At 44.5% G+C, this 23,928-nt stretch overlaps 1 protein-coding gene across 1 annotated transcript in view; it reads right to left on the bottom strand.

Annotated features, from left to right (window-relative positions):
* Nucleotides 1–23,928, bottom strand: part of PAPPA (pappalysin 1) — a 181,112-nt gene that overhangs the window by 147,743 nt on the left and 9,441 nt on the right. The window contains exon 2 of the mRNA XM_063174550.1: nt 5,446–6,514. Coding sequence (XP_063030620.1) covers nt 5,446–6,514 — 1,069 coding nt within the window. The remainder of the gene's footprint in view (nt 1–5,445; nt 6,515–23,928) is intronic.

The following is a 23,928-nucleotide window of genomic DNA, read 5'->3' as shown; positions in this document are numbered from 1 at the left end:
TGAAAGAGGCCTGTTGGACATGATCAGACTGTGGGTTTGTGTGAGAGATGCTGCAATTTGAATTGACCAGCAAAGAGAATAAACCAGCTCATACCCATGGCCACATTGCACATTGTGCTCCACCTCATTTGCTCAACCAGAGGCTGGTAAGGTGTTGCTGGAAAGCATCCATGGGGCAGCTGATCCTAGAGGATGTGGTGCTGCCCAGCAGCAAGGGGCAAATTCAAACCCTGTCAAATCTGCAGACTCTGCACTTGCAAATCTTCCACGTGAGGGTTCAGAGACAAACAGGTCTGCATGAGCACTGGGGGTATAATAATACTTTAATCTGTTGTCTCCCACAAGGAGTCTTAATGATTTCTGGTAGCTTACTCCATGGATTTTATAAGCCCCCTTCATCCCAAGCATCCTGCAGTTTGACCAGACAGTGATCTTTTTCCTTAATGGATAACATCCATGAAAGAAACCATGAGTTCTATGAGTCTTGGTGAAAAAATGTTTCTTGAAAAAAAGCTGTTGGAAAAGTTGACTGTGGGTCAAGCTAAACTGAGCAAACTCCTACTGTTCCTAGGGTGTGGAATCGTATAGAAATAGTTTCTTTAGCACTGCAGTCCTGCCTGTATCAGAATTCAATACTAGACGTATAAATGTCAGTTGCTAGCATGGGAACAGATGCAACTCCTCCCAGCTGATTAACATCCCTGACATCTGGAACAGAGGACAGAATAAACAGAGGGAACAGAGGATTTCCTGTTGGGACTTGGCTTTTGGGGGACAACTACCAAGATACAGCAGTTCTCTCCTTGACAGAATTACTCTTCGCCTCCTAAACAGCCCTGGAGCTGCTAATTAAAGAACTGGGCATTTAACACTGAATCCCTAGACAAAAACTCAGGTATTTGCTATATGTCTGTCTGATACCTATGTGAATGCAGGCATCCTTGATGTCAAGAGCTGCACAATGGTCTCTTCGAGGCAGGGGATTAAGTTCTCAAGCTCCCGGAACTGAAGAGCTTTGAAGAATTTCTTCTGTTCTTTTTAGTGTTTAGGATTAACTGGAAATTAGTGCTTTATTGGGAATCAAGGAGTGTTTCTTACAACTTCAGCTCCTGGAAAAGGGCATTCAGCGTGCCTCCCTCCTCCAGAGTAAGCTGACCATAATTTTCAAGTACATCTCATGAAGAGATTTCTAGCAGAAGAGAAGGAAAAGAGGTTGAGCTGGTACTCCATGGAAGAGCCCTGAAGTGCAGCTCAGTCACCTGTCTGAGACTGCCCTGAGCTATGGATTAGCCACCACCTCCTCCTCCTGATGCCCTAGCCCAGTGTGCCCACACACAGCTCTGTCACACCCACTGCTGCTCAAAACCACTGTGGAAATTCCTACAAATGGGTCAGGCATGTATTTCAAATCTAATTTATGTATGCCTGGGATGTGGTGTGACACGATGTGAACAGAGCTGAACTGTCCAATACAAGTGCTAGAAAAGGACACAGAGGCTCCAGCTCTCAGGGAGGGCTGGAACTGGATGATCTTTAAGGTTCCTTCCAACCCAAATCATTCTGTGGTTCTGTGATTCCTTGGTTTGGTGCCAACCTGAGTTTGCTGCAAAAGGACCAGAGCTTGTACAGCTCGTCCTGCCTCTCTTTTAGGCAGAATTGAAAGGCTCTGAGCCTTTGGGGCACACATGTGGATGTTGAGAAAGCCTGTTCCCAGGACATTTATTCTGGGGTGATTTCCAGCAAGTATTTGGTAGGCCATATGGATCGAGGGAGCTTGAAGAGACTCCAGTACTTTTACTGCTTCAGGAATTTCATCAACGTTTTCCTAAGAAGGCACCGAGGGGAATGCTTCCTTATCTGTCCATGGAATCCTGTGGTGAAGCCTGATGTGCAAGCCCAATATTACATAAAAGGAACGTCTCAGTTAACCATAGGATGGTGCAAGAACTCACCACATCAAATGGCATTTACCGAGCATGGTTTCCTATGATCCCTTGCTGCTTCTTTCAAGTTCTTTGAAAAGCAGCCATGGTAGGTGTCATAGGCTCAAAGTCTTCCCTGTTTTGTAACAAGCAATATACCAAATAACACAAAGAATGAGTCTTTCTGGCAAGGGTGCTTGTTCTTGCTCCTTCCCTTTTGTATTGGGCCAAACTGTATGATCTTAGCATGTTCTAATTTCCCGGAATTGCAGAAAAGCAGAACAATATTTGTAAACCTTCTGCTGGGACAAAATACATTTTGTCCCACTCTCATGAAATTAATGAAAAGAAGTGAGGCAGATATTCTTGGATAAAGCCTGCTGTGTGGCTAATGATAACCAGTCCTTTGTTTTTTCCCTGCAGGCTATTAAAAAAGAGGAGAGATGATCTAGTTGGTACCACAATGTTTACAGCTTTTCTGCTGAGCAGCTCTGAGACCAGAATTCCCATTCTTACTGCTTTCCCGCTGACAAACTTAAATCTCTGCCACCTCACTGTGGCATGGAACATCAGCTTTTTGGAGTTAAATATTTTTGGAGAGGTGCCACAAAGACAGGCAGGAAGCAGAAAAGAAACCAACCAGCTGTGCTGCTGGGATCAGCTCTGAAGTCACCACAGTTTCACCACCACAGTGACTGAGTGACACCATCAAAGTACCTGAGCCCTTTGTCCCAGGTGCCCAAAAGGATCACAAGAAAATCGTAACACAGATCAGAGGTGTCTTGGAATTGTTCCAGTGGTATCACTTAGTCACAAAGCACCCACAGTGGTTTTTGTATCAAGGCTCAGAGCAACTCTGTCCCAGGATGGAGCTTCATGGACTGGGACTCATAATCAGAAGAAGGAAAGTGGCTGGGAACGGATAAATCATCTTTTGGGGATTGGGGATAAAGAGGCACTGAGGAGGGTTCCTGTTTATTACAGCATTAATCAAGCATTAGCACTTTTTGGTTGGTTCCAGAGGACAGAAGTATTTCATGAATAAGCTCTGCTTGGCGAACAGCTGGCTGCAACTGCTGACACTGAGGGTGTGAAGGAACAAAGCCCAGTACCAAGGAAGACTCTGAAAAGTCTTTAGAAATAAAGTTCAGAAAATTTTTATTGTTATCATTTCATCTTTCTTCCCTCTTTTTCCTCACCAGATTGAAGGATCTTTGTCCTTTCTTCTTCTATTATTGGACTGAACTTTGGTGGAAGAAATACCTGAACTGAGATGTAAGCTCTCCATGGCTGCAACATCTTCACTGCTGCGGTGCAAGGTCTGCACCAGAGGGGAATGAGGACTCTTGGCCAATGAAAGCGATGACAAGAGGGGTTGGGGATGCAAAACGGGCCCAGATGGTGCCAACCAGATTTTTACTTTGTCACTAATTGACATGGAAATCTCTCTCTCAGGGGATGAGGCTGACAGCAATACCAAAGCCAAACACAGGGTTTGAATCTTCACCCTTGTACTCAGTAAAGGCTTTGCTGCCAAAATCACTGCCCTAAACCTGTATTTGTTAACCTAAATTCCCAAAACAGTGTGAGTCAGGCTTACAAACTTCAGTGATAAATCCACAGGCCTAACTGCTCTATTTTGCCTTACTGAGTACAAACTCTTGCCACAGCAGTGAATTTGGGCTCTGCCAAAGCACATCAGCCACCAAATAAAGGCTCCAGAGACATGGAATTATGGAATTTCTCCTACTACCCTCTGTGGTTTCATTGCCAATGATCAATGCTGCAATACAATGCCTGTGCAAAGATAGACAAATTAAATCTGTCACAAAAAAAAAAAAAAAAAAAAAAAAATTCTTTGGAACATCTCTGGATTTTCTGAGGCTCTAGGCTGTGGAAGAGGATCTTCAGGCCTCCCCTACTCTTTGAGGTCAAGAGGAGGTTTTTCTCAAGTCAAAATGAACTTATAGACGATCTGTGAGATCAAGGCCATGAGATCTAAGTCCTCCAGACAAGCTCAGCCAGGTGGTTGTCTCCAAATTGTAATATGCTGGTCACAGAACAAGTGATAAAAGGGTACTGTCAGATTAAAAATAGTGTATTTTTTTTCCTAAAAATTGTATTAGTTGCTACAGCTAACACCTTGAATTCTCAGAACTACAGTGTTAAAGCAATCCAATTTGCATTATGCCTTTGATGATATTTGCTTAGTTGAGTTCCTCTCCATTTGAACAGTATTAAAAATTGGTATTTTTCCTTTCAATATTTTCAAGCATTAATATTTAAAGAATTTCCTCATTTGAGCTTTGTTCACTGGTAAGTGACTGAAGTCAAACTGAGCTAGAAGGAGTTTTTAAAAAACAACCTTGCTGGAGTAAAAAAAATTGGCTTTTCTTTCCAACTTAATTATGTGTATTTAAAGCTCCAGTAGAGCTGATAATGTTGTTTAAAAATTTCTCTCTATTAAGCAAGCTATAAATATAGCCTGAATTGCTGCAATGGAAAACACTCCTGAAGAGTTTGTACTTTCCTTCTTTACCTGAACTTTAGTGTTGGGTATTTTGACCATTTAGAAGTTTACCCTCTATGGCTCCATGAATTGCCCTAAAAAAGCTGTAACATGGAATGCAGACAACAGAATGTCAGCTTTAATCTTCATCTTTTCTGTGCTTATACTTGTAACTCATTCACAAGAAACACAATATTACTTTAACATACTAACTTGTCTGAATTTGGAGTAATTGTAGGTATGTGGTACACACCTGATGCAAGTTATTTGACAGTGCCACTCCTCAAACTGCAGCCCAAGGAAGCCTGAGCTGAGGAGCTGAGGATTTTATGAGCTCACATCCACCCACAGAAAGCTGCTCTGCAATGAAGTGGCATTACCCCTGTTCGTATTTATATTTAGAAAGGGGCAGAGAAGAGTTTCATTACCCACACAGAGTGTGCAACAGGAACCTGGTACCCACCTCCCTCCTCACAGCCCCCAGACTCAGCTGTGCCTCCACAGCTGTGCCCACAGAGAGCTGTACACAGCACTAAGAGTATGGAGTTACCTACCTACCTTCACAGAAGTGCTACAGAATTAAAGTCTACCTAAGAGTATTCATGTTCTGTTTGATGCCTGAGGGCCTTTTCCCTCTCCAAATACACATGAGCTTTCTGTGACATCTAATCCCCACTCCTCAGAGTCTGGAGTTAAAATAAACTGTGCACTGTTACAATATGCTGCTCATAGCCAACAACTAATGGGTCTCTCAAAATTGGCTGCTTCAGTCTTTAGCACAGATTTTCCTTAGCCAGGCTGGAGAACACCAATTCAGGGGTAAGACACTGCTGAGACCATTACTGAGATTGCATTTGGAGAACTGCAATATGAGCCAAATACTGAGGAAAAAAAAAAAAAATTCATTAAACTCCAAAACCCATAATAGCAACGATGAAAGCCTTCAACAGCCAGCAGGATGATCAATACCCAGACAGATATTCATCAATACGACCATAAAAAGAAATTGCCTACCTGTAAGGAGAATATGGGTCAAAGCAGGTCTTGGTGACTTCTGTTATCTCTGGGTTGCAGCACTCCCCCCCATCGAAGTTGTACCTCTCGTAATTACAATCCATGTCACACACCCCGTTCTGCTTCTTCTTGTTGAAGAGCGCGTGGCGCACGTGCCGGCAGTCACCGCCGTCGTAGCCCGTCAGGGTGTGGTTGCACTCGGGGTCACAGTTCTCGTCCCCAATCTTGCTGATGTCGCAGTTGGCCAGGATGAGCCGGTGGCGAAGGGAAGAGTTCTTCACCTCCAGCACCTCCAGCTCCCAGGTGATGTTGTAACGGCTGAAAGCCTCGTTCAGGTGCTGGTGCTGGAACTCGATCTGCTGCTGGCTGACGGTGGGGTTCTGGTGTTGGTCGTCGTACAGGTTCACCACGCGGTAGCGCACGGTTTTGTTGCGGCGGAACCTGGGCAGTTTGTTGTAGCTGGCGATGACGTCCGTGTTGTCGCACACCGTCTGCCCGCAGAGAGGAGGCTCCAGGCTGGTGTCCAGCAAATAGCCGTGGTGGTAGCTGAACTTGGTCTGAGGGCTGCTGCCGTCCTTCATGGGAGACCAGGAGCTTTTCACATTCAGTAAACTGTCTTGAAGAACGAGCTGAGGTAGGGGCATGTCTTGCCTGTGGACCGCCTGCTCCATGTCCAACAAGATCTCCTTTTGAGACCGGGCTGTCCTCCAGAGGCTGAAGTGCTCCACGTAACCCCGATAGTTCTGGTTCAGGGCGTTTCCTCCCAGCATGAGCACCTTGCATTTCAAGGTCAGCAGGCTGAAGATGCTGCCCACTTGCTCTCCGCTCGTGGCCACCTGGGCGCCGTTGACGTAGAGTCTCATCAGGCGCCCGTCGTAGGTGGCAGCCAGGTGCACCCACTGGTTGGGGAGGTAGCTGCGGTGTGCTGCAATGGTGGTGACTTTGCGAGCACGGTCCGTCTTCAGCGAGAAGAAATAGCGGGGGTCTCTGTTCCCCTGGTCACTGACGGTGTTAATCCCCAGGACCCAGCCTCGGTCACGGGAGGTGTAAGAACATTTGTCATACAGTCCTATGTGCCCCCAAAAGAGAAATAGGAATAAATAAGGATGACAGAATGAAGGCGTTAGTCTTTAAATTGTGTAAATATATCTCTCTAAATGTATATACACACACTCACCTACATCTGTTAGATAGTTAGTGCACAAGGAAGACTTTAAATCATCTAGTGCACCATTGTGGGAGGTCATGTCAAGAATTCCTATTAAAGGTAAAGATTTGCCAGTGGCGTGTACAAATGGGATTCCCTTTTCCTGACCAAAGTCCAAAACTTTCCTGCAAATACCTATCAGCAAAATGTTGGACTGTGCATTTGGTTCTTCCCTTCCCTTCCCTCAAGCCATTCATCAGTGGTTGAAAACAAAAACAGTCTTGAGAACCAATCCCTGCTGATGTCACTCATCCCTCATACCCCTGAACCGTGTGTCTAATAAGGTCCAGAAGGAAAATAAATACAAAATCTAAATTCTGTACACTTTGAGAAGCACTGAGCAGCTGCAGTCACCTTGTTAAGTTCAACCATGCAAATCCTGCAGAGAGTGAATGGGATGTGTTCAGGCTGCCTTCAAAGTCATACCCAACAAAAGCCAGTGGGCACATGGCACACACTGGTATATACCACGCTGGGAAAAGGACAAGAAATCCACACAGATGGACATCCCCAGAAAGATGGACATTCAGAAAGGTTCCTGCCCCCTCACAGGAACACTTCCTAACACCTCAATGCACCGTGGAAAGACTTCTCTCCCAAAGAGTAGATCCATATTTGGAGCTCTCTCACCCAGCCCTCAGACAGCTCCAAGCAGTGGACAGAGCCCATTCCTCCCCAGTTTGGGACACAAGGCTCAGCCAGTTAAAGACGGACATTTCTATCCTTCAGTCCTCAAAGGCCAAGGGCTGCAGGGACACCCCCTCACCAAAAACAAAATCATTGGAGCTTTCAGCACCAAATGGCCTTTCTACTATCAGCACATAGAAAACAATCCTTCCCCAGAGCCTCCACTTCCAAAAGCCTAAAGGAAAATCATAAATCTCTGACAGTTCAGTCCTCGTGAAAAGACTAAATATCCCCTTACCTCACCCCTGCACCCTCACCCTCCCCTCACTACAACCAAATAACATCTTCTGCTTCTGACTAAGTTGCTCAAGAGCCATCTGTTAACAATCACTCATTAACAGTGCAGTCTTGTCTAGTATCAACAGAGCAAAGGTTACAGGAGCATTCACTGTATTTTTCCTCCCCTCTCCCAGCACCCACCTTCCCCCCTTCTCCTCACACCCTGCCCCTCTCCACCTCCTCCCCCTGTAAAAAAACTCTTCTGATGGGAAAGTTAAAAACATTTAAACGGCCCTTTTTTCTGCACGCTGGTATTTTGCTAGGGATTCTGAGCTCCCCCTTTTCCTGTTTCCTTTGGAAGAGAGATCCCAGAGTTCGGAAGGTAATGTGTTTATTCATCTGTAGGGTGCACTCAGTTCAAAACCTTTTCAAGACCAGCTTCTGGTTTATACTGCTACTTCTGATCATGAGAAAGGAGAGGAGGAGAACCAGGCAAGGAAAAAACAAATGTGCTAAAAAAAAAATTACATTTGCTGGGATGGGTATTTACCCGAGGAACTTGTGATACGAGAGCCAAAGCTACCAATAAACTTCTGGAATCTGTTTTTGAAGCATTTTTAAGTTTTTCTTTAGGAAATAAATGCTTTTACATAGCATTCATTTTCAGTTGGATGAGAGCCCATAAAAGTCTGTATTTTTATGCATCTCAAATGAAGGTATTGTCCAGTGATAGTGGGTGGATAATACTGCAATGAATAAGAATACAGCTGGCAAGACAAGTCCCTCTCCCAAATAAGTCATAAAAGTCTCAGCTTATTGTAATAAGACCATTAGAGCTGATCAGGCATTTTGTAAGAGAGTTTTTGCCTGCCAGGAAATGCCAGCATGGTGAGAGAAGAAAAAGTGATGCAGAAATGGGCTTGTCCCAACAAATCCCTCTGAGAATCTGCATGTCTTCAGCACAGCCAGGGGAACCCCAGGGACTCCCTGGGCTGTTTTGACTGAGGCACAGGAGGACAACTCAACCCTGCCTCAATCCCCACCATCTCCAGCCTCATTTGCCACCTCCAGTGACCAAATCCTCCAGGTGTGTGGATCACAAAGCAGCTGCACACACACATAAGCTGCTCCACCTGTTTCTTCAGGCATCCAAGATCCCCACGGTTGGATGGACAGCTGGAAGTCCTGGAACAGGTCTCCAGTTCCAGGAAAGTCCACCATACAGTTTTTAAGGGTCAAGAGTTTTTGCTCTTTACACTGACCAGGGCTAGAAATATTCCCCCAAAGAACTGAAATTATTGCAGGATGGAAATCCAGTTTCCCAGGCAGCATTTAAAGAATATCTTCCTCTCTCTGAAGCGCTGCCTGATGCTGGTGATTGACCTCAGCTGAGCATGAGGAGCTGCTGGAGGAATACTACAGAATAGTAGCAATCCTCCCTTGCCTTTGAGCCTTTAAACCCTGATGTGATGCAACGTGTCTTGAGTTGGGCTCAAACAGCTGCCATCAATTCAAGATTTACAGGGAGCCAAAGAAGGACAGGAAAAGAAAAAATCCAGTGACAATAGGGACACCACTGAACACACCAGTATGAAAGCTGATGAACTAAAACACTCTACTATTCCAGTTCCTTGCATTTTCTACTTTAGGGCAAAGGTCATTGCTGAATCCTTATGCCACGTACAGTATTATTTTCTCAAACTTTTACTATTGCAGACTCCAACTCTTGATGAAAAGATGGATTGAGCACAAGCCTTTCAGCAGCAAGAGTTTGTTTTATTCTTAAGAGAAATGAAAAAATTTAGAAAAAGGGACAAGAAACCCACAGCCCCTTGTGCTGGGATAAGAAACCCAACTCCCTTGCAAGTTGTACCAGTTCCTCATGACCCTCTTTTGCTTGAATGCTTCACCTATTTTCCCAATCCTTCCCTTTACTTTTGGCTTTGGACTGAGGATCCTCCGGCTAAGGGAGTGTCACTTTTCCGTTTTGTCCCCAGCACAATGAAACTAATTTCAGCTGGGACACTGGATGTCATAATAAAAGAATTTATTACTTCTTCTATGACAACTAATAAGGGCAAAGCCATTGGAAGAGGGACATGTGAAATAGAACTTCTGAAAACTGAATAATTTGATGTTTTCACAATTTATTTCAATTTAGTAAAAGGTTCCATAGCCGTGAGTTATTTCTCAGACATAATTAAGAACATTTTAAACAAGAAGAGGCCTCTTTTACCCCAAACAAGGCTGGTTTTGAGCAAAATCACCCCACATAATGGTTGACACTCCAAATTTTAAGTCAGCTGTGACCACAATCAACATTTACATAGAAATGTACAGAGTTTAAATTCTCATTTACACTGAGAAATCTTTACAATAATGCAGTGAAGGACATTTTTAGCTACTTAATATCTCTTTACCAACCAAAGAGGCCTCATGGTAAATGAGACACAGCCAATGACTGAAAAACCACAATTTGGCGAATGTGCCTGAAGTTTCTGAGCCAAGAAATGGTGTGAAATAAAACTGATGTTTGTTTTCCCCACAGAAATTAGATTAAAAAAATATGTACAAGCTTCATACGGCAGCAAACAGTTTTCTTCACTTCTGCTTGCCCTGAGTTGCTAGAAAGGGATGGAGCTCCAGCTGAGGAGAACACTGACAGCCCTTCCTACTCCTTAGTCTGAATGATTTTTTCCTTCTAAAGCTCTCGTTCCTGAAGCCCAAGGGATTGAAATGGAATTTTGTATTTAATTAAAAAGAAAAAAAAAAAAAAAAAAAAAAAAGAAGAGGTGGTAGTTCAGCTTTCCAGCAAGAGGCTCTGGAAGCCTCCCTTCCCCACAAAGGAGTGAGTCACTTCTTGGAGGACTTTGGAGAAGTGCACAAACAGAGGAAGATGCCACATTCCTTTATGCTTGGCCAGAGACAGACTTCAATGGCCCACAAGGCTTCTTCCAGTCCTATGATGTTTGTCCCTTATAGGAAAAGTAAATTCCTAGGCATCAAAAGAGTGGGGAAAGTTGGATAATTCAACTCCAGCCGCTCAAAGCCAAAAGCCAAACATGGAAAATGAGAAAGACAGTCTCCTTCTTTCCTTTTACAAGCAATATCTCAGTTCTTTGGCTACTGACCCACAATAGCTCCACCATCACTGTCCATCTGAACTCTTCCAGCACCCCCTAACCAACACCAGCATTTATGACCCACTTTGTTTTCAGGACTTTTCTGGAGATTTAAATAAAGCCACATCTTTATGTGGTCTCTGTGCACTGGGCAGGGTTTGGCAGCATGAGCACAGCACGGAACACCAGCTGCTGAACTTGTGGGAGACAGCCCTGGGTGAGGACAGGAGGCATTGCTGTAACTGGGATGGGAGCAGAGGAACAGGAACTCACAGCTGGAGGCTGCTGGAGCCAGAGCAGCCCTCTGTGGGCAGAGTTTGACACAAGAGAGGCTGGAGTAGCCCATCCAAGCTGCTGTAACCCACTGTCATGCTATAAATAACATCCTCCAGGGCCTCCTTCTCTCACTTCAGTGCCATTTCTTATGTCTGGATAACAGCAATCTTAGCAGCAACCAACCCAGCCATAGAACGAACGAAGAATTTCATTCTCCACGCAGGAAAAGTTTCCTCTCTTTGCTGAGCAATGGGAAGTGGGGGGAGAGGGAGAGGGAGAAAGGCAAAAGTAAAAGTAAAAAAAAAAAAAAAAAAAAAAAACAAAACTTGTTATGGTTTCATTTCCAGGAGGGTGAGGTGGGGGAAGGGGAAGAGGGAGCTGAGTTTGACTTTGAACACATCAGGTGCTGCGGAGCCGTCAGAGCCGCACAAGGCAGAACAGAAAACAGTGCCCTGCACTTCTGAAAGTTGGCCGTGCCTGTTTTGCTGGGAGACTCCAACCAGAGGTGACAGGACTCAGTTATGAAAGGGGAATTTAGGTCAACAATCAAAGCTGCAGTCAGGGGGCCCAAGAACAGGGAGCTAAAGGTTGGGGCTGTTTTTTTCTTTAGCATGCTTTAATCGTTCAGTATCAAAGCGCAGAAGAACGCTTGAAAGAGCAAATATTCTACAGGAACCTATAGAAAGCTTTTATCTGTCCAGAGGAAAATAATTAAAACCGACAGATTTGGGTTAAGTATCCCCATGTTCCATGCAATTGGATAAGTCAGTGAAGATCCACTGGAGCAGTTCTTGAGTTCTGCACTGGATATTTCATGGTGTGACGTTGAACCCAATATAGTTTTACAAAGGGGAGAAATAATCACTCCTTTCCTTTGCTGTGCTTCCCCCAGCCCCACTTCCTTCCACAACAGTTAAATAATTCAAAGTCCAGAGTACTTAAGGCAACATCTCTGTCTATACCATTTCCAACACAGCTAAGAGGCCTCCTGAGGTCACCCCCTGAGACAAGGAGCCGTTCAAGAAAACCACCTAAGGCTTGCTCAGGTGGCAGTGTACTACTTAAAGAGCAAAAAGGGGATGTTTGCTGCTGCTATCAATCTAGCTGAATTCACACCAGGCTTTATCCTTTACAAGCTACGCCAGAGGATTCAGACCTGAGAGAGGACGGAGTTCTTTTTGTTCTGCTGTGAAAGACAAGAACTTCATCGTGTAGAAACACAGAGTCTAATACAGCCATGCCTAATTAACATTGAGAATTTAGCCCCAGGCTCTTTAAAATCAAAATCTTTATATCAGTGTAATTTAGCATCAAATTAGGCGTACATTGTGTACTGTTTCTCAAATTCCCAGTCACTCATTTGCTCAATGAGATACCTTGAAGTCTGAAAACAGGGAGGTGAGAGCAACTACAGCAGCAAGACATGAATTTATAGTGGCTGGTTAGTTATGAACATTACATAAATCCTTCCCTGTTGATAACGAAATCATGTGGACTGCAAGAGAGCAGCCACTGGCATGGACAATCATATTAGTGACACTCCAGCGAGCCTATTGTGGGAATACACCCGCTAACAGTATAGAAGAGCTTACTGCAAATACATCTGGTAGGCTGGGCTTAGTGAGAAATTACAGATTGTGAGGGTTTTGAGGTGTAAGGAAACACACAGCACAGGGCAGAGGAGGAGCTGAATCCTTGCAGTGTTCTAACAGGGCCAGCTCAGGGCTGGGTATGGCTTTTCCTTTTTCTCCTTCATCTACAGCCTCAGCGTAAACAAGGGTTAGTGGGAAGGTTTGCTCCTTATCTAGATCTCCTTAAGCATTTCACAATAAAGCTGCAGGACCAGTGGAGACTGGTGCTTGGTGAATAAACTGTTTATGATCTAATAACCAGCTTTAGGCAGCCTTTTAGATGGACAGAAAAATGCACATCCTTCACAAGGGTCAAACTTCAGTCCTCCCTACGAAGTCTGGGATCACAGGAACATTCCAGACAAGGGTAAAGATATTGTAATATGTGCAAAACTATTTATTTCCCCTGCCTTGTTCTGAGAAGCAACTGGATATTTTTGGATGAAGCTTGGAAAATCAGTATGTGTCCATGTTATTAGAGATGATTTTAACACGCACAGGCATAGGAACAGTGAAGATGGTAGAGACAGGCTTCCCTTGGATCCTGCTTGAAGTCAAACTCTGATATTCCATCAGGAAATCACTGGTGTATGTCACAAATATGGGAGACTTTGCATCCAGCTTGATTCAGACAAGAATTCAGGGTTTTGGCTGCCAATTTAGACACTCTAGTGTTGCCTTATTAAAAAGTTGAGTTTAGTGTTTATGAAAACCCAGATAACCTTCAAATATCAGAATGGAAAGCACTCAGTAAGTTTGTTAGTTTGGCTGAAAGGGATCATCACACACCTCTGAACTCCCAAGCTTATCTCGGCTCACTTCTCAGCAGAACCAGATTACAAATTAACCCTCCCATTGTACTGAGGCATCTGATTCACCTCCAGAGAAACCCAGCATTAGCACCATTCCCACTTGAAAAGCAGGTGTTGCAAAACACAGGGATATACATCAGGAGGAATGCATGGAAACCATTCATCTTTCACAGACACATGCACAGCACACACAATCCTGAGAAAAAGGACAGGAAGATAAAGGCACAGCAGCACAAGGGTCACTGGACTCACACAGATTAAGGAACCCAGGAATGTTTGGTGGAACACAAGTCACCTCTGCTTCCACATCTCCTCTTCCTCCCTGTGCTGTTTGCCAAACAGTGATTAGCTATCAAAGCTCTACACAGAAATTTACTCTTGCTCACACTGAGTGGCTTTCCTCCCCTTTGTAAGAGTTAATGCTTGAGAGCAACCACAGAGTATCTTCTGTGGAAAGAACAGACACGTAATACCATAACTTCCAGGCAATCTAAATGATAAAGAGATATTCCTGGGCTCCTTTTAGAAAACAGCAGAGAGAATTGATCATAAACTGGGTCAAGATAGGTCAGCATACCTCAGAGCAGATCAGATGGCCAGAGCATCCCAGGAGGAAATATCCTCCTGGAAGGATTATTAGGGGCACATCTGTGCCATCAGATGACCGTGCACAATACCCATCAGCTCACGGGGAGTTCAATATGGCATTTCCTTTCAAAATGTGCTTTGTGTCTGACAAGCAGTGCAAGTCAATCAGCTGCGGCAGCGCCCGAGCCCGGAGCGGGGCTGGAAACGCGCCCGACACGCTGCCCTGGACGGCCACAAACACGGGGCTGGGAGAGCTGGAGCCCTGCACATGAGGTGCCTTGTGGCGCTGATCAAAACACACAGCCAGGATTAAAGCGGGGGACAACAACATGGCTTGTTTTGCCTTTTAGAATTCCCTTGTCTCTGACCTTTACGGTGGCTTTAGGGCAGCGCTGGAACCAGCTGAGCAGTTACTACTCCCAGCTGCAGCCAGGAGAGCTTTTACACCATTGCACAATGCTTGTGTGTGTGTGTGTGTGTGTGTGTTTGCAGGGGGGAGGTTAGGGCTGGAGAACAAAGGAGGAAATCTAGTGGCACCTAAATCAAACATTATGATCAATGAGGCAGTGGGAAGAGAACCTGGGGAGCAGGGACAACCTTACAACCTTTCCAGGATCAGACAGATGGCCAACATCCACATTATTACAGAAACAAAACAAAAACAAAAAATTCCATGAATGCAAAACTAGGGCACCCTGCGAGGAGACTGTAAAAATCACATCATGATAGCTTAGACTTGTCTTTGTAATTGAGGGGCATTTCCACATGAAACAGTTCTAGTTATTTAATTGGATTTTGAGAACATTCTTGGGCAGACACTTTGTGAGTGCAAAACTGAGTAGTTCCAGTGCATTTGAGCTGATTTATACCCTGCAAGGACTTTGCCTTGTGAAAATTAAATATCTTATTGTAAAAAATATCTCAGATCTTATCCAGACCCAAATATCTTATTGCATCTGGCTTTCCCATATGACTGCATCTTTCCTGTACTAATAGAAACAACTGAGGCATTTATCAACCTTCAAAGAACTGACTCCAAAACAATCCACAGAGGAGGAGGCTGCAACAGCAGTGGGGAGAAGGGAGCTGATCCTGCCTGTTCTCTGCTGTTGCTTATGAAAGGGATCTGGGCCTTCACTAATCCTGACTATTTCATGCCTCAAATTCCCTGCTCCATACTTGCACACAAGTTCCAAACCCATACACAAACCACAGAGATATTTCTGCTTTCTAGGAAATGTCCTACTGAAAAAAAACCCTGCCTCTCTAACATGATATAACTATTATAGTATGCATTCCAGATAGGCTGGAGTCACCACATACTAACCTAAGTATAGAATTTTAGAGCTTTATTATTCTGCTCGGTTTGAATCCAATTTCATTTGTTTTGGTATGATTTTCCTCCTGGAAATACCTGAGCCTGTATTTCTGCTCTACAAATACCAGTGATCACTTGATCTGTGAGCACAAATAAATAGACATCTAAAAGCAAATTCTCACACAGATACTCATGATGCCTTAGAAGTGCACGGAAACAAATTCACACCTATTAAACCGAAGACTGTAGCTGTGAAAATTCAAACTTTAGTTCTTAAAGGACAAGATGGGACAACGATGGGCAAACCTCCAAAAGGTCACAATTCTTCTTCGCTTTCCATAAGTGTTGCCAAAGCTAAATCCTTCTCGAAAGTAATTGACCTTCTCAAGTCTGCAGAACTGGGAGAAAAATGTAAAAGAAACAAGCTACCTTGGAAGATTTTTGGCAATTCTTGTATTTAGCTGAGCAGCAGGAAATATCATATGTCCAACCTTTCTTATGTTATTTCAGCCCTTCTACTTCTGGTTAAATTTGGAAGCAGAGCAATGAAGACTAACAAAATACCATGTACAGGCACGATTTTCTCTGTGCAGGGGCCTATATATACATGTGCACATGGCTTGGAGGGAGCAGACTGGGGCATTTGGAGCACTTGGCTTAAATTTGAGTTTTGAGGAACAGTCTCCAGCTGGGGATGGCTCAGATGAAATTAAATCCTGTCTCTGAACACTAATTAGCTTCAACAGGGTTTTGGTCAATGTTTGCAACTCAGCTAAAGCCACAGGAATAGGTCATTCCAGTATCCTGCATCCCCTGGACAGGGGTTCTGCCCTGAGAGTGAGGCAGACCACCCAGCAAGGGGATGAAAACTTAAAGTCACCCCCAAGTTATTCTCTGCTTTCTCATCCACTTTGTGTTTAAGGGTTTGCTGTGTTGGTTTCACATCCCTGGCATTGTCAATGGTCCCACTTCCAGAGGGAAACTTTAATTTTTGCTCCCCCAAGTCTGTTCTGGAGGTAAACTCTCAGCATCATTGAGGTCAACAATAAAGCTCTTAAAGCCTTCAATGAGAAAATATTTCTGTTTTGTTTTTCAGGTGGTTTTCAGACAGTGCACTGGACTGTTTCTAGGGAAGAAGTCAAGTCATTGCTCAGCACATCATTCTGGAAAAAGGTGACAATATCTAAATAGGATTAAAAATACCATATGGAACAGAGCCTTACAATTCAACTGCAGTGATGGTGAGAAAACACCACAATCAGCTGAAATTATTGTGGTGATCAGCAATGGCCTACCAGTGTCAAGGAGAGCCCATAGAAATTAAAATGAGAAAAATAAAAAGATTTGAAATTAGTATCTTAGTGCTGCTTGTGCTTCACTGTTGGCTTCAACCATTTTTCCAGTAACAGCAAAAAAACCCTCAGAATACTCTGACATTAGAAGTTCTTAGACACAATATAAGTGATCACTGAATTAATTCCTCTTTGAAGACCTTGCAGTTTGGAAAAACAATTAGCTCTCTATTGAAAGCTATGGTGACAGATATTCCACCACTCTGCTCAGAAAGGTTTTTCAATTACTGACTACTTTCAAGGCTAAAACACTGCTAAAATATTCTGTTCTAAAGTTGCTTAGTCTCCACTGGATCCACTGGATTTACTTATGTCCTCTACTATTCATTTCCAACCCACAATTATGAGTTTAATATTCCCAAAACACTCATTTAAAGATCATGGTGATCAAGTCACCTCCTAATCTTCTTGAGTCCAACACTTCAAGACTTGTTAGAAATCATATAATTATTGTCATTGCTAATTGTTTTCTCTTTAAATCCTCTCCCATACAACATCCTTCTAAAACTGTAGACACCAAAATGGGACAAAGTGCTTTGGCAACAGCCACTCCAGTGTCACTACAGGGGTAACACAACCTCCCCAGTCCTGCTCAATATCTCCTTGTTTACCCAGCCAACAATGACTCCAAACCTTTGGCCACAGCCCCGCATTGGCAGCTCACATTTGCATGCTTTATCTATTCCAACAGGCAGTTGCTGCTCCACATTCAGCTTCCAGGTGAAAGATCCTTTCCTCCCATCCATCCTTTGTGTGTGACCTGCTGCCCCTGTCTCTATATGAATGACTTCACATTTGGCTTTACTGTAATGCATAGTTTTCATGTTCTCAGCTTTTGAAAACACCCAACTGAGAGTCCTGTTTTGGTCATTGTTTACCACTCCCTGCACTCTGCAACATCTGCAAATTTTATCAACACTGATTTTGTTTCCTTGCAGGTTGTTGACAGAAAATATTAACTAGTAAAGAGCCAAGATTGCATTGTGCTGAATAGGAGGGAATGTGGCCAGAGTCACACTGTTCAGGCAATGGCTCTGTTTTTCAGCAGGGGAAAATAAATACCTGCGATACTCATGAATACGAGCTTACACAAGTCAAGAGAAAAAAAGATGGGACAAACAGATAAGTAGGAGATTGGCAAGATGTGCCCCCTGTCTTTCTGTCTCTGTGGCATTCCACAACCTCAGTCCTCCCTCTACAGCAGCACAGGAGCCCAGCACGACCCTGGCCAGCAGGGCTTCTTGGCTGGGCATTCCAACCTGTTGGTGCAAATGAGTGGCATTTGTCATTCACTGCTTCATTCATGAAGCATTTATGACATTTTCTCTCCCTTACAACAGCATCTCTCTGCAGGCTGCTGAGAGCCATTATCCCACCTTTGGAGATGGAAAGGACAGAGCTTAGGGTACCTTGCAGCAATTGCAGAGCTGCAACTAAAGCCCCAAAGCAATTCCTGTGCACTTCCACTCTGCCACAGAACCAGCAGCTGGAATTATCAGGAGAGGGAGTCTGCTTCTCTCACAGAAGACTTGCATCACTGCTGAAACAAACACCCTTTCTTTCTCCCCAAGCATCTAATTTATCGCTGAAGGAAATCTCTGTTCTCTTTCCGAAAGCACCAGCCAAGAAGGAACCTCTACCCTTTGCAACAGCCTCTGTTTTCCCCTCTGCCAACTGGTCTCTGTCCCTCCTTCCCTTATAGAGCATCTTGTTGTAATGCCCTGCTAGAATAATGTTCACATAAACCCGTGTGCCTGTTCCAGCTTGTCCTGTCACCAGTGTGTGACAAGTGTCAGAGAAACCCATAAAAGCCAGGCTGTTGGCTCGACAGGGCAAAGGACACCATGTGTTGAACACATTGACAGCTCTCAATAAGTAACAGCCCTGCTGAACAGCTGGTTGGATTGCTGGGGTTTGGAAGAATGCTGGCCACATTGCCTACTTGCGTGCGTCCTCCTCAGTGAGGCACAGAAAATCCTGGTGTGGGGAGAGGAAATACATCACTCCCAGATTATACCAAAGAGGAATAAAAAAAGAAAGTATCTGAACAGAAGTTAAAATCTCTACTCAAGTTTTGTGGCCAATTTTGGACATACAGAAGTGCAATAGGTTGTTGGTTTGTTGATGTAGGTGCAAAAGATGTTCCTCCTGAGGGAGTGGAGAGTTGGGCGGTGGTAGGAAGAGCTGTCCTAATCTCATTTCCTTCTTCCCTCTCCCATGGAATACATAACTCCCATTTCATTCAGGCTGAGCACTCTCAAGTCTGAGAGCACAGAAACTGTTCACAGAACAGTTTGGCCTTCACAGCATGAGGCAAAAACACAAGGTTTTGGCAAAAAGAATTTTGCTTCTCTGCCTCTACCATCAGTGTTTGAGGCTCAGAGAAGAGTTTGGACCAACATTCAGCCTCCTCCTGCTGCAAGGTCTCTTCCTCCAGGAGTGCAAGTGCTCCCAGCCCACCTTTGCTGCCAAATCCCAGCCCTGCAGAAACCTCTGGAGAAGAAACACGGCCCCCTTGCTGTCTCATTTTGCCTCTGTGAGACACAGCTGCTGTTGCTTCCCTCTCTGGCCTGTTCCATGGAGCCTGCAGGTGTTTGCAGATGGCCTTTTCCCAGTAAAACTGGTGGTATGCTGATGTTTAAAACAAAATAAAATAAACCCCCCATGCTACAGTGTCCAGTTGAAGACCACTGCTGTTTGAGCATTGCCTCTGCTGAGACACAGAATGTAAACAGTCTGTTTGATTAAACCATCCCCAGCAAGAGGACTGCGGGGAATTCCAGCCCTTCCCAGCAGAAGATCCTCTGCTCTTCAATAATTCAGAACTCCTCAAAGGACAAGAATGAATTGCTCAACTTTCCTGCGAGGAGAAACTGTTGATAGTTATGCTGGAATTCTTGGAGGAAGCTCACCAGTATAAACCAGGTCCATTTCCACCACTGCTCCACCCTGCTCCTTTATTTAACCTGCTGGCAGGCAAAGGAATTGAGCAACAATGGATAAACTCTGTCCATGCTGCAATGCAAAATGCTCACTTCTGATTTTCTTCCCCTCATTGAGATGGGAGGTGGAGGGGCCACACTGGGGTAGCCTTACAGATAAGACTTGACAGAAAATTGTTCAGTAAGAGAAACTACTCTTTCAAAAAAAGGCAATAGATAAGACTATTTTAAACCATCCCATTTTAAGGTTTGGAGATTCTGCCAGCACTGGACATCTTTTATAGTACACTTCTAAAACTTCGAGGCTCTTAGAACTAAAAGTGGGACCACAGCTTCTACATCTATTATATCTGTAAAAGCTCCCTTAGCCCCAAATTCCAAACACACTCCTTATGGAAGAGAGGGAGCCTGGAATGGTGACACGAGCCCTGCATTAACACCCTACCTCTGCCCAAGTGAAGAACCATGGCCCTGACCAGGCTGCTTCCCTTACTGACAGTCTTTCTATATCTGATGATCTTCTGTGCATTTTGAGTGGCCAGAAAGATTTATTAGAGGATCCATCCAATTATCTCCTGGAAGGAAACAAACATCTAATCCACTCACCTGGTACCTGAGACCAAGGTGCAGTGCTAAAGACAAACCAGGAGCAGCTACAAGAAAACTGACTATTTATTCAGAGATTTGTGGGACCTCTGGAACAAGTCAAAAAACATCCTGTGTTTTCCAGCTGCTGGCACCATTACCGTGCTTTGCTCATGCCCAGGATGACCACAGTCCCGTGTTACCCACTCCCCTGGGTCCTGCTCACTCCTGCCTCCTGAAGGGGTGGTTCTGTGAGAATGGTGTGCAACACCAAATGTACCATCAGCCCTGTGCTCAGACTATAATGGACAATTATCCTTTGGGCTATTTTAGTCCTTTTACAGCCTTTGCGCAACTCAAGAGCAACAGTTTTGCCAGGAGCCAGAATCTAGATTTTGATGTTAAAACAACAACAACAACAACAACAAAACAGACAGAATCTGTGGATTTACCAAGAAGAAAATCTACAGGGTTACTGAAGTCAACCTTCCTGCTTGGGGTTCCCAAATGCTGTCCGTGCTGATTTCAAAGCAAATTTAGACCACAGTTTTTCCCCACTTCTTTTACATTTTCCATAACGATGGGAAAAGATGAGGAAGACACAGAGTTAGACAGGCAAACATCTCATCAAAGAAACTCCTACAAGCAGATGGAGGGTAGGAAACATCCAGCAACCCTGCTGGCTCCAACCCACAGCCGGGCTTGGGTGCGTGGTTGATTTTCACTAACTAACTTTTCTTCCCGTGAACTTCCTCTGAGGGTGTTTGTTTATAAACAGAGGAGGGAATATTATTGCTGGAGATGGGACAGTACGGGCGGGGGTGAAGGAGCTGAGGCCACAAGCCTGGAGAGCAGAGTTCAGGAGTGTTTGTTGCCGGAAACACAAAGGGCTCACTGTAACACTGGTATATGGCCTGGTGCCACAGCCTGCAGGGATTACGATATAGGTATATGCAGAAAATACTTCAAAAAGCAAAAAACAACGCCACATTGTACAAATGTTTCCCACTGCATCACCATAACCATTACACACCCAAATAAAACCACCGACAGTGGTGACGGTGGCTGGAGGTTGCTCTCCACAACATTCTTCTCTCAGCTGGGTCAGTTTCCCCATTGCATGCCCTCTGTCTGTGCCCCAAGTTCTACACGCTCACAGGTCCCCCTCCCTGGTTTCCTTTCCAAAGGAGTTACTCTAGGTTTACATTGGTGTGTTCAACAGCAGAATCTGGCTTGTATTGCTCGGCCTTCCCTCTGCCAAGTATGTTTCAAAACTGTGTGTGTAATCCATTTAGTTAACATTTGCTTTTTCTCCCAGTACTCCTTTTCTCCCTGAACATCTCCATTCACGAGCTACAGCACAGGAGGCTTCCAATTCTTGTCTAGTTTACGCTGAAAATAATTCTCATTAAATTATCACTGGTGAAAGGTGCTGTTTTGACCTCCAAGAGGCTGCTCTGTTTATCCACAAGACAGATGACATGTAAGACAGTAGTAATGCAAGCTCCAGATTTCAACTTTAGCACCTCAGACTTTACAAGCACAGATGCTGCTGCATTCAGAACAAACTCCCATGGACTGGATGTGCAGCCTCCCTGGTGATGCTCCTGACAGAAACACTGGCTGTTCAGCCATGAGGGTGTGCACTGGGTGGGGATCCCTCCCCAAAAATCCCTTGGGGCCCCTTCTGCAGCCTCTCACCTGGCCTGGATTTAACTATGGGGTAAGATTTATGAAGTTGCTTTTGTCTCTAATTTAATATACAGAGGCAGATTTTCAGCATTTCCTAAGATAAGCACTTACAACTTCAATGTTTTACAAGCCATTTCAGCAAGTCAATACAATAATCAATGTGCAGACGGATAAAAAAATATCAAAGTATTCCAATTTAAATTGGAGTACTCTGAACTAAGGGGCTTTGCTGATATTTGTTTTTCTCTCCCATTGGGGGCTGCACTCACTGTTCCATCTGAGAAATACAATAATTTGTGTGGATTCAACCATCACCAGTGTGTCTGGCTCAGAGATATGAACTCCAGACCATCTGATTTTCTGCCATCTCCAAAGAGCTCGTGTCACAAATTCCAAGCACCTTCTTCCCCCAGGCCCTGTGTTGTCACCAGCAGGATGTCACCTGGCAGGTGACAGACTCCATCACCACCATGGGCTCAGTACTGCCATCATCCACTGAAGAACCATCAACAGCTCCAAGGAAACATCCTACAGGAGTTAGGGCATGTGACTCCACATGGAGAACAATCTCAGCTGAGGAATAACCACCATCATCCCTAAAAAGCAATAATAAAAAGTAACAAAAGGGCTGCTGGTGGGTTTGATCACTGCCACATCCAGGACAAATCAGAGCATGTCTCCGTTCCTCGGTTTCCCTGATTTTAAGGGATATGTTCTCCCACACCTGAGATTTATCGTCATCAGCATCAGAACTTTTAGTGGCAAGTTCAAGACTATAAAACCATAACCTTGCTGAAAAGATAAAGCAAAACAACAGCACGAGGATACATTAGTACAGGAGGAAAAAAACTCCATTCAAAACTAAGTAACAGTGGTAACAGCAAAGGCCTTTCCTCTCTATTTCATTCCCTGCCTTAAATAAAACAAACAAAATAATGGTGATAAAATCTGTTTCCTCAATCCAGTGGATGATCTTTGTGAATATGTTTCCAACACTAACAGCAGAGAACAGACAAGGAAGAGAACGAAGGAGGGAAGGAGCCTGCAGCTGATGCTCGGTGTCGGGAGCAGAGCTGCTCTTCTCCCAATTCCATGACGACAGAAGACTCCTGGGAATCAGATGAGGGAGGGGGAAGATGGGTCAGAAGAGAGAAATCCATATGGGAAAGTGATTTAAAGCAAACAGAGAGACAATAAATTAGATAAGGAAAAGGAGGAAAAACACGACAGAGAGGAGGAAGGAGAAGAGATAAAAAAACCCTTAAATATCACCCAAAAGGAAGAGTCGAGAGCCCACCAGGCCCCAGGAGGTGCCCAGCACAGAACAGAGTGGTTTGTTTCTCTAACACAGCAATCCTTTTGCTTTCATGAGCTGGTATCATATCTCTCAGCTGCTGCTTCACCAGGCCAACTCCAGATGCTTCTCAGTTTCGCTTCCCCCTCGCTCCCTCTCTGCGCTCGCGAGCGCTCGCTCCTTGTTTGCGCACGGGCGAGGATGGATATTAAACAGAACAATATCAATAATTCCCAGAAAAGAGGCGAGCCCGTGAGCCTGGCTGAGCACACAGCACACTGCCTGCTTACCCTGCGTTCCCACAGCGCTTCCAACGGCAGCTGGACAAAGCCACCAAGCTGTGGCCACCTTGGACGGGACATCACACCCTGCTGCAGCACAGGCGGTGGGAGAGGAGCAGGAAAGCAGAGACAGCGCAGAGAGGGAAGGAAGGAAAACAGGGGAATCAAGGACACCAGATAGTAGGGGAAAAACTGAGGCTTGGATGGTGATAAGAGAGGGTGGAGGGATTGGACAGGGAAGTCACACAATTACATCACCCTGCAGATCAGAAGATGGGAGAGTGGGTTTGGAATAGGGGAGATTTTAATGTTAAAAGAAAAAAAAAAAGGGAAAAAATAGAGGGGAAGAAAAAGAAGAAAGGCTGAAAGAGAGGCCAGTTGGAGATTTGGAGTATAGCAAAACAAAATAAACATGTCTCCTTCCTCTGATGTTAGGGCTTCACAGTTTTGCTTCTCTCATGTCCAAAGCAAAAAAAA

This window comes from Melospiza melodia, chromosome 22, assembly GCF_035770615.1.
Source record: "Melospiza melodia melodia isolate bMelMel2 chromosome 22, bMelMel2.pri, whole genome shotgun sequence".
Lineage (NCBI taxonomy): Eukaryota > Metazoa > Chordata > Aves > Passeriformes > Passerellidae > Melospiza > Melospiza melodia.
This window is presented reverse-complemented; position numbering and strand designations above follow the sequence as displayed.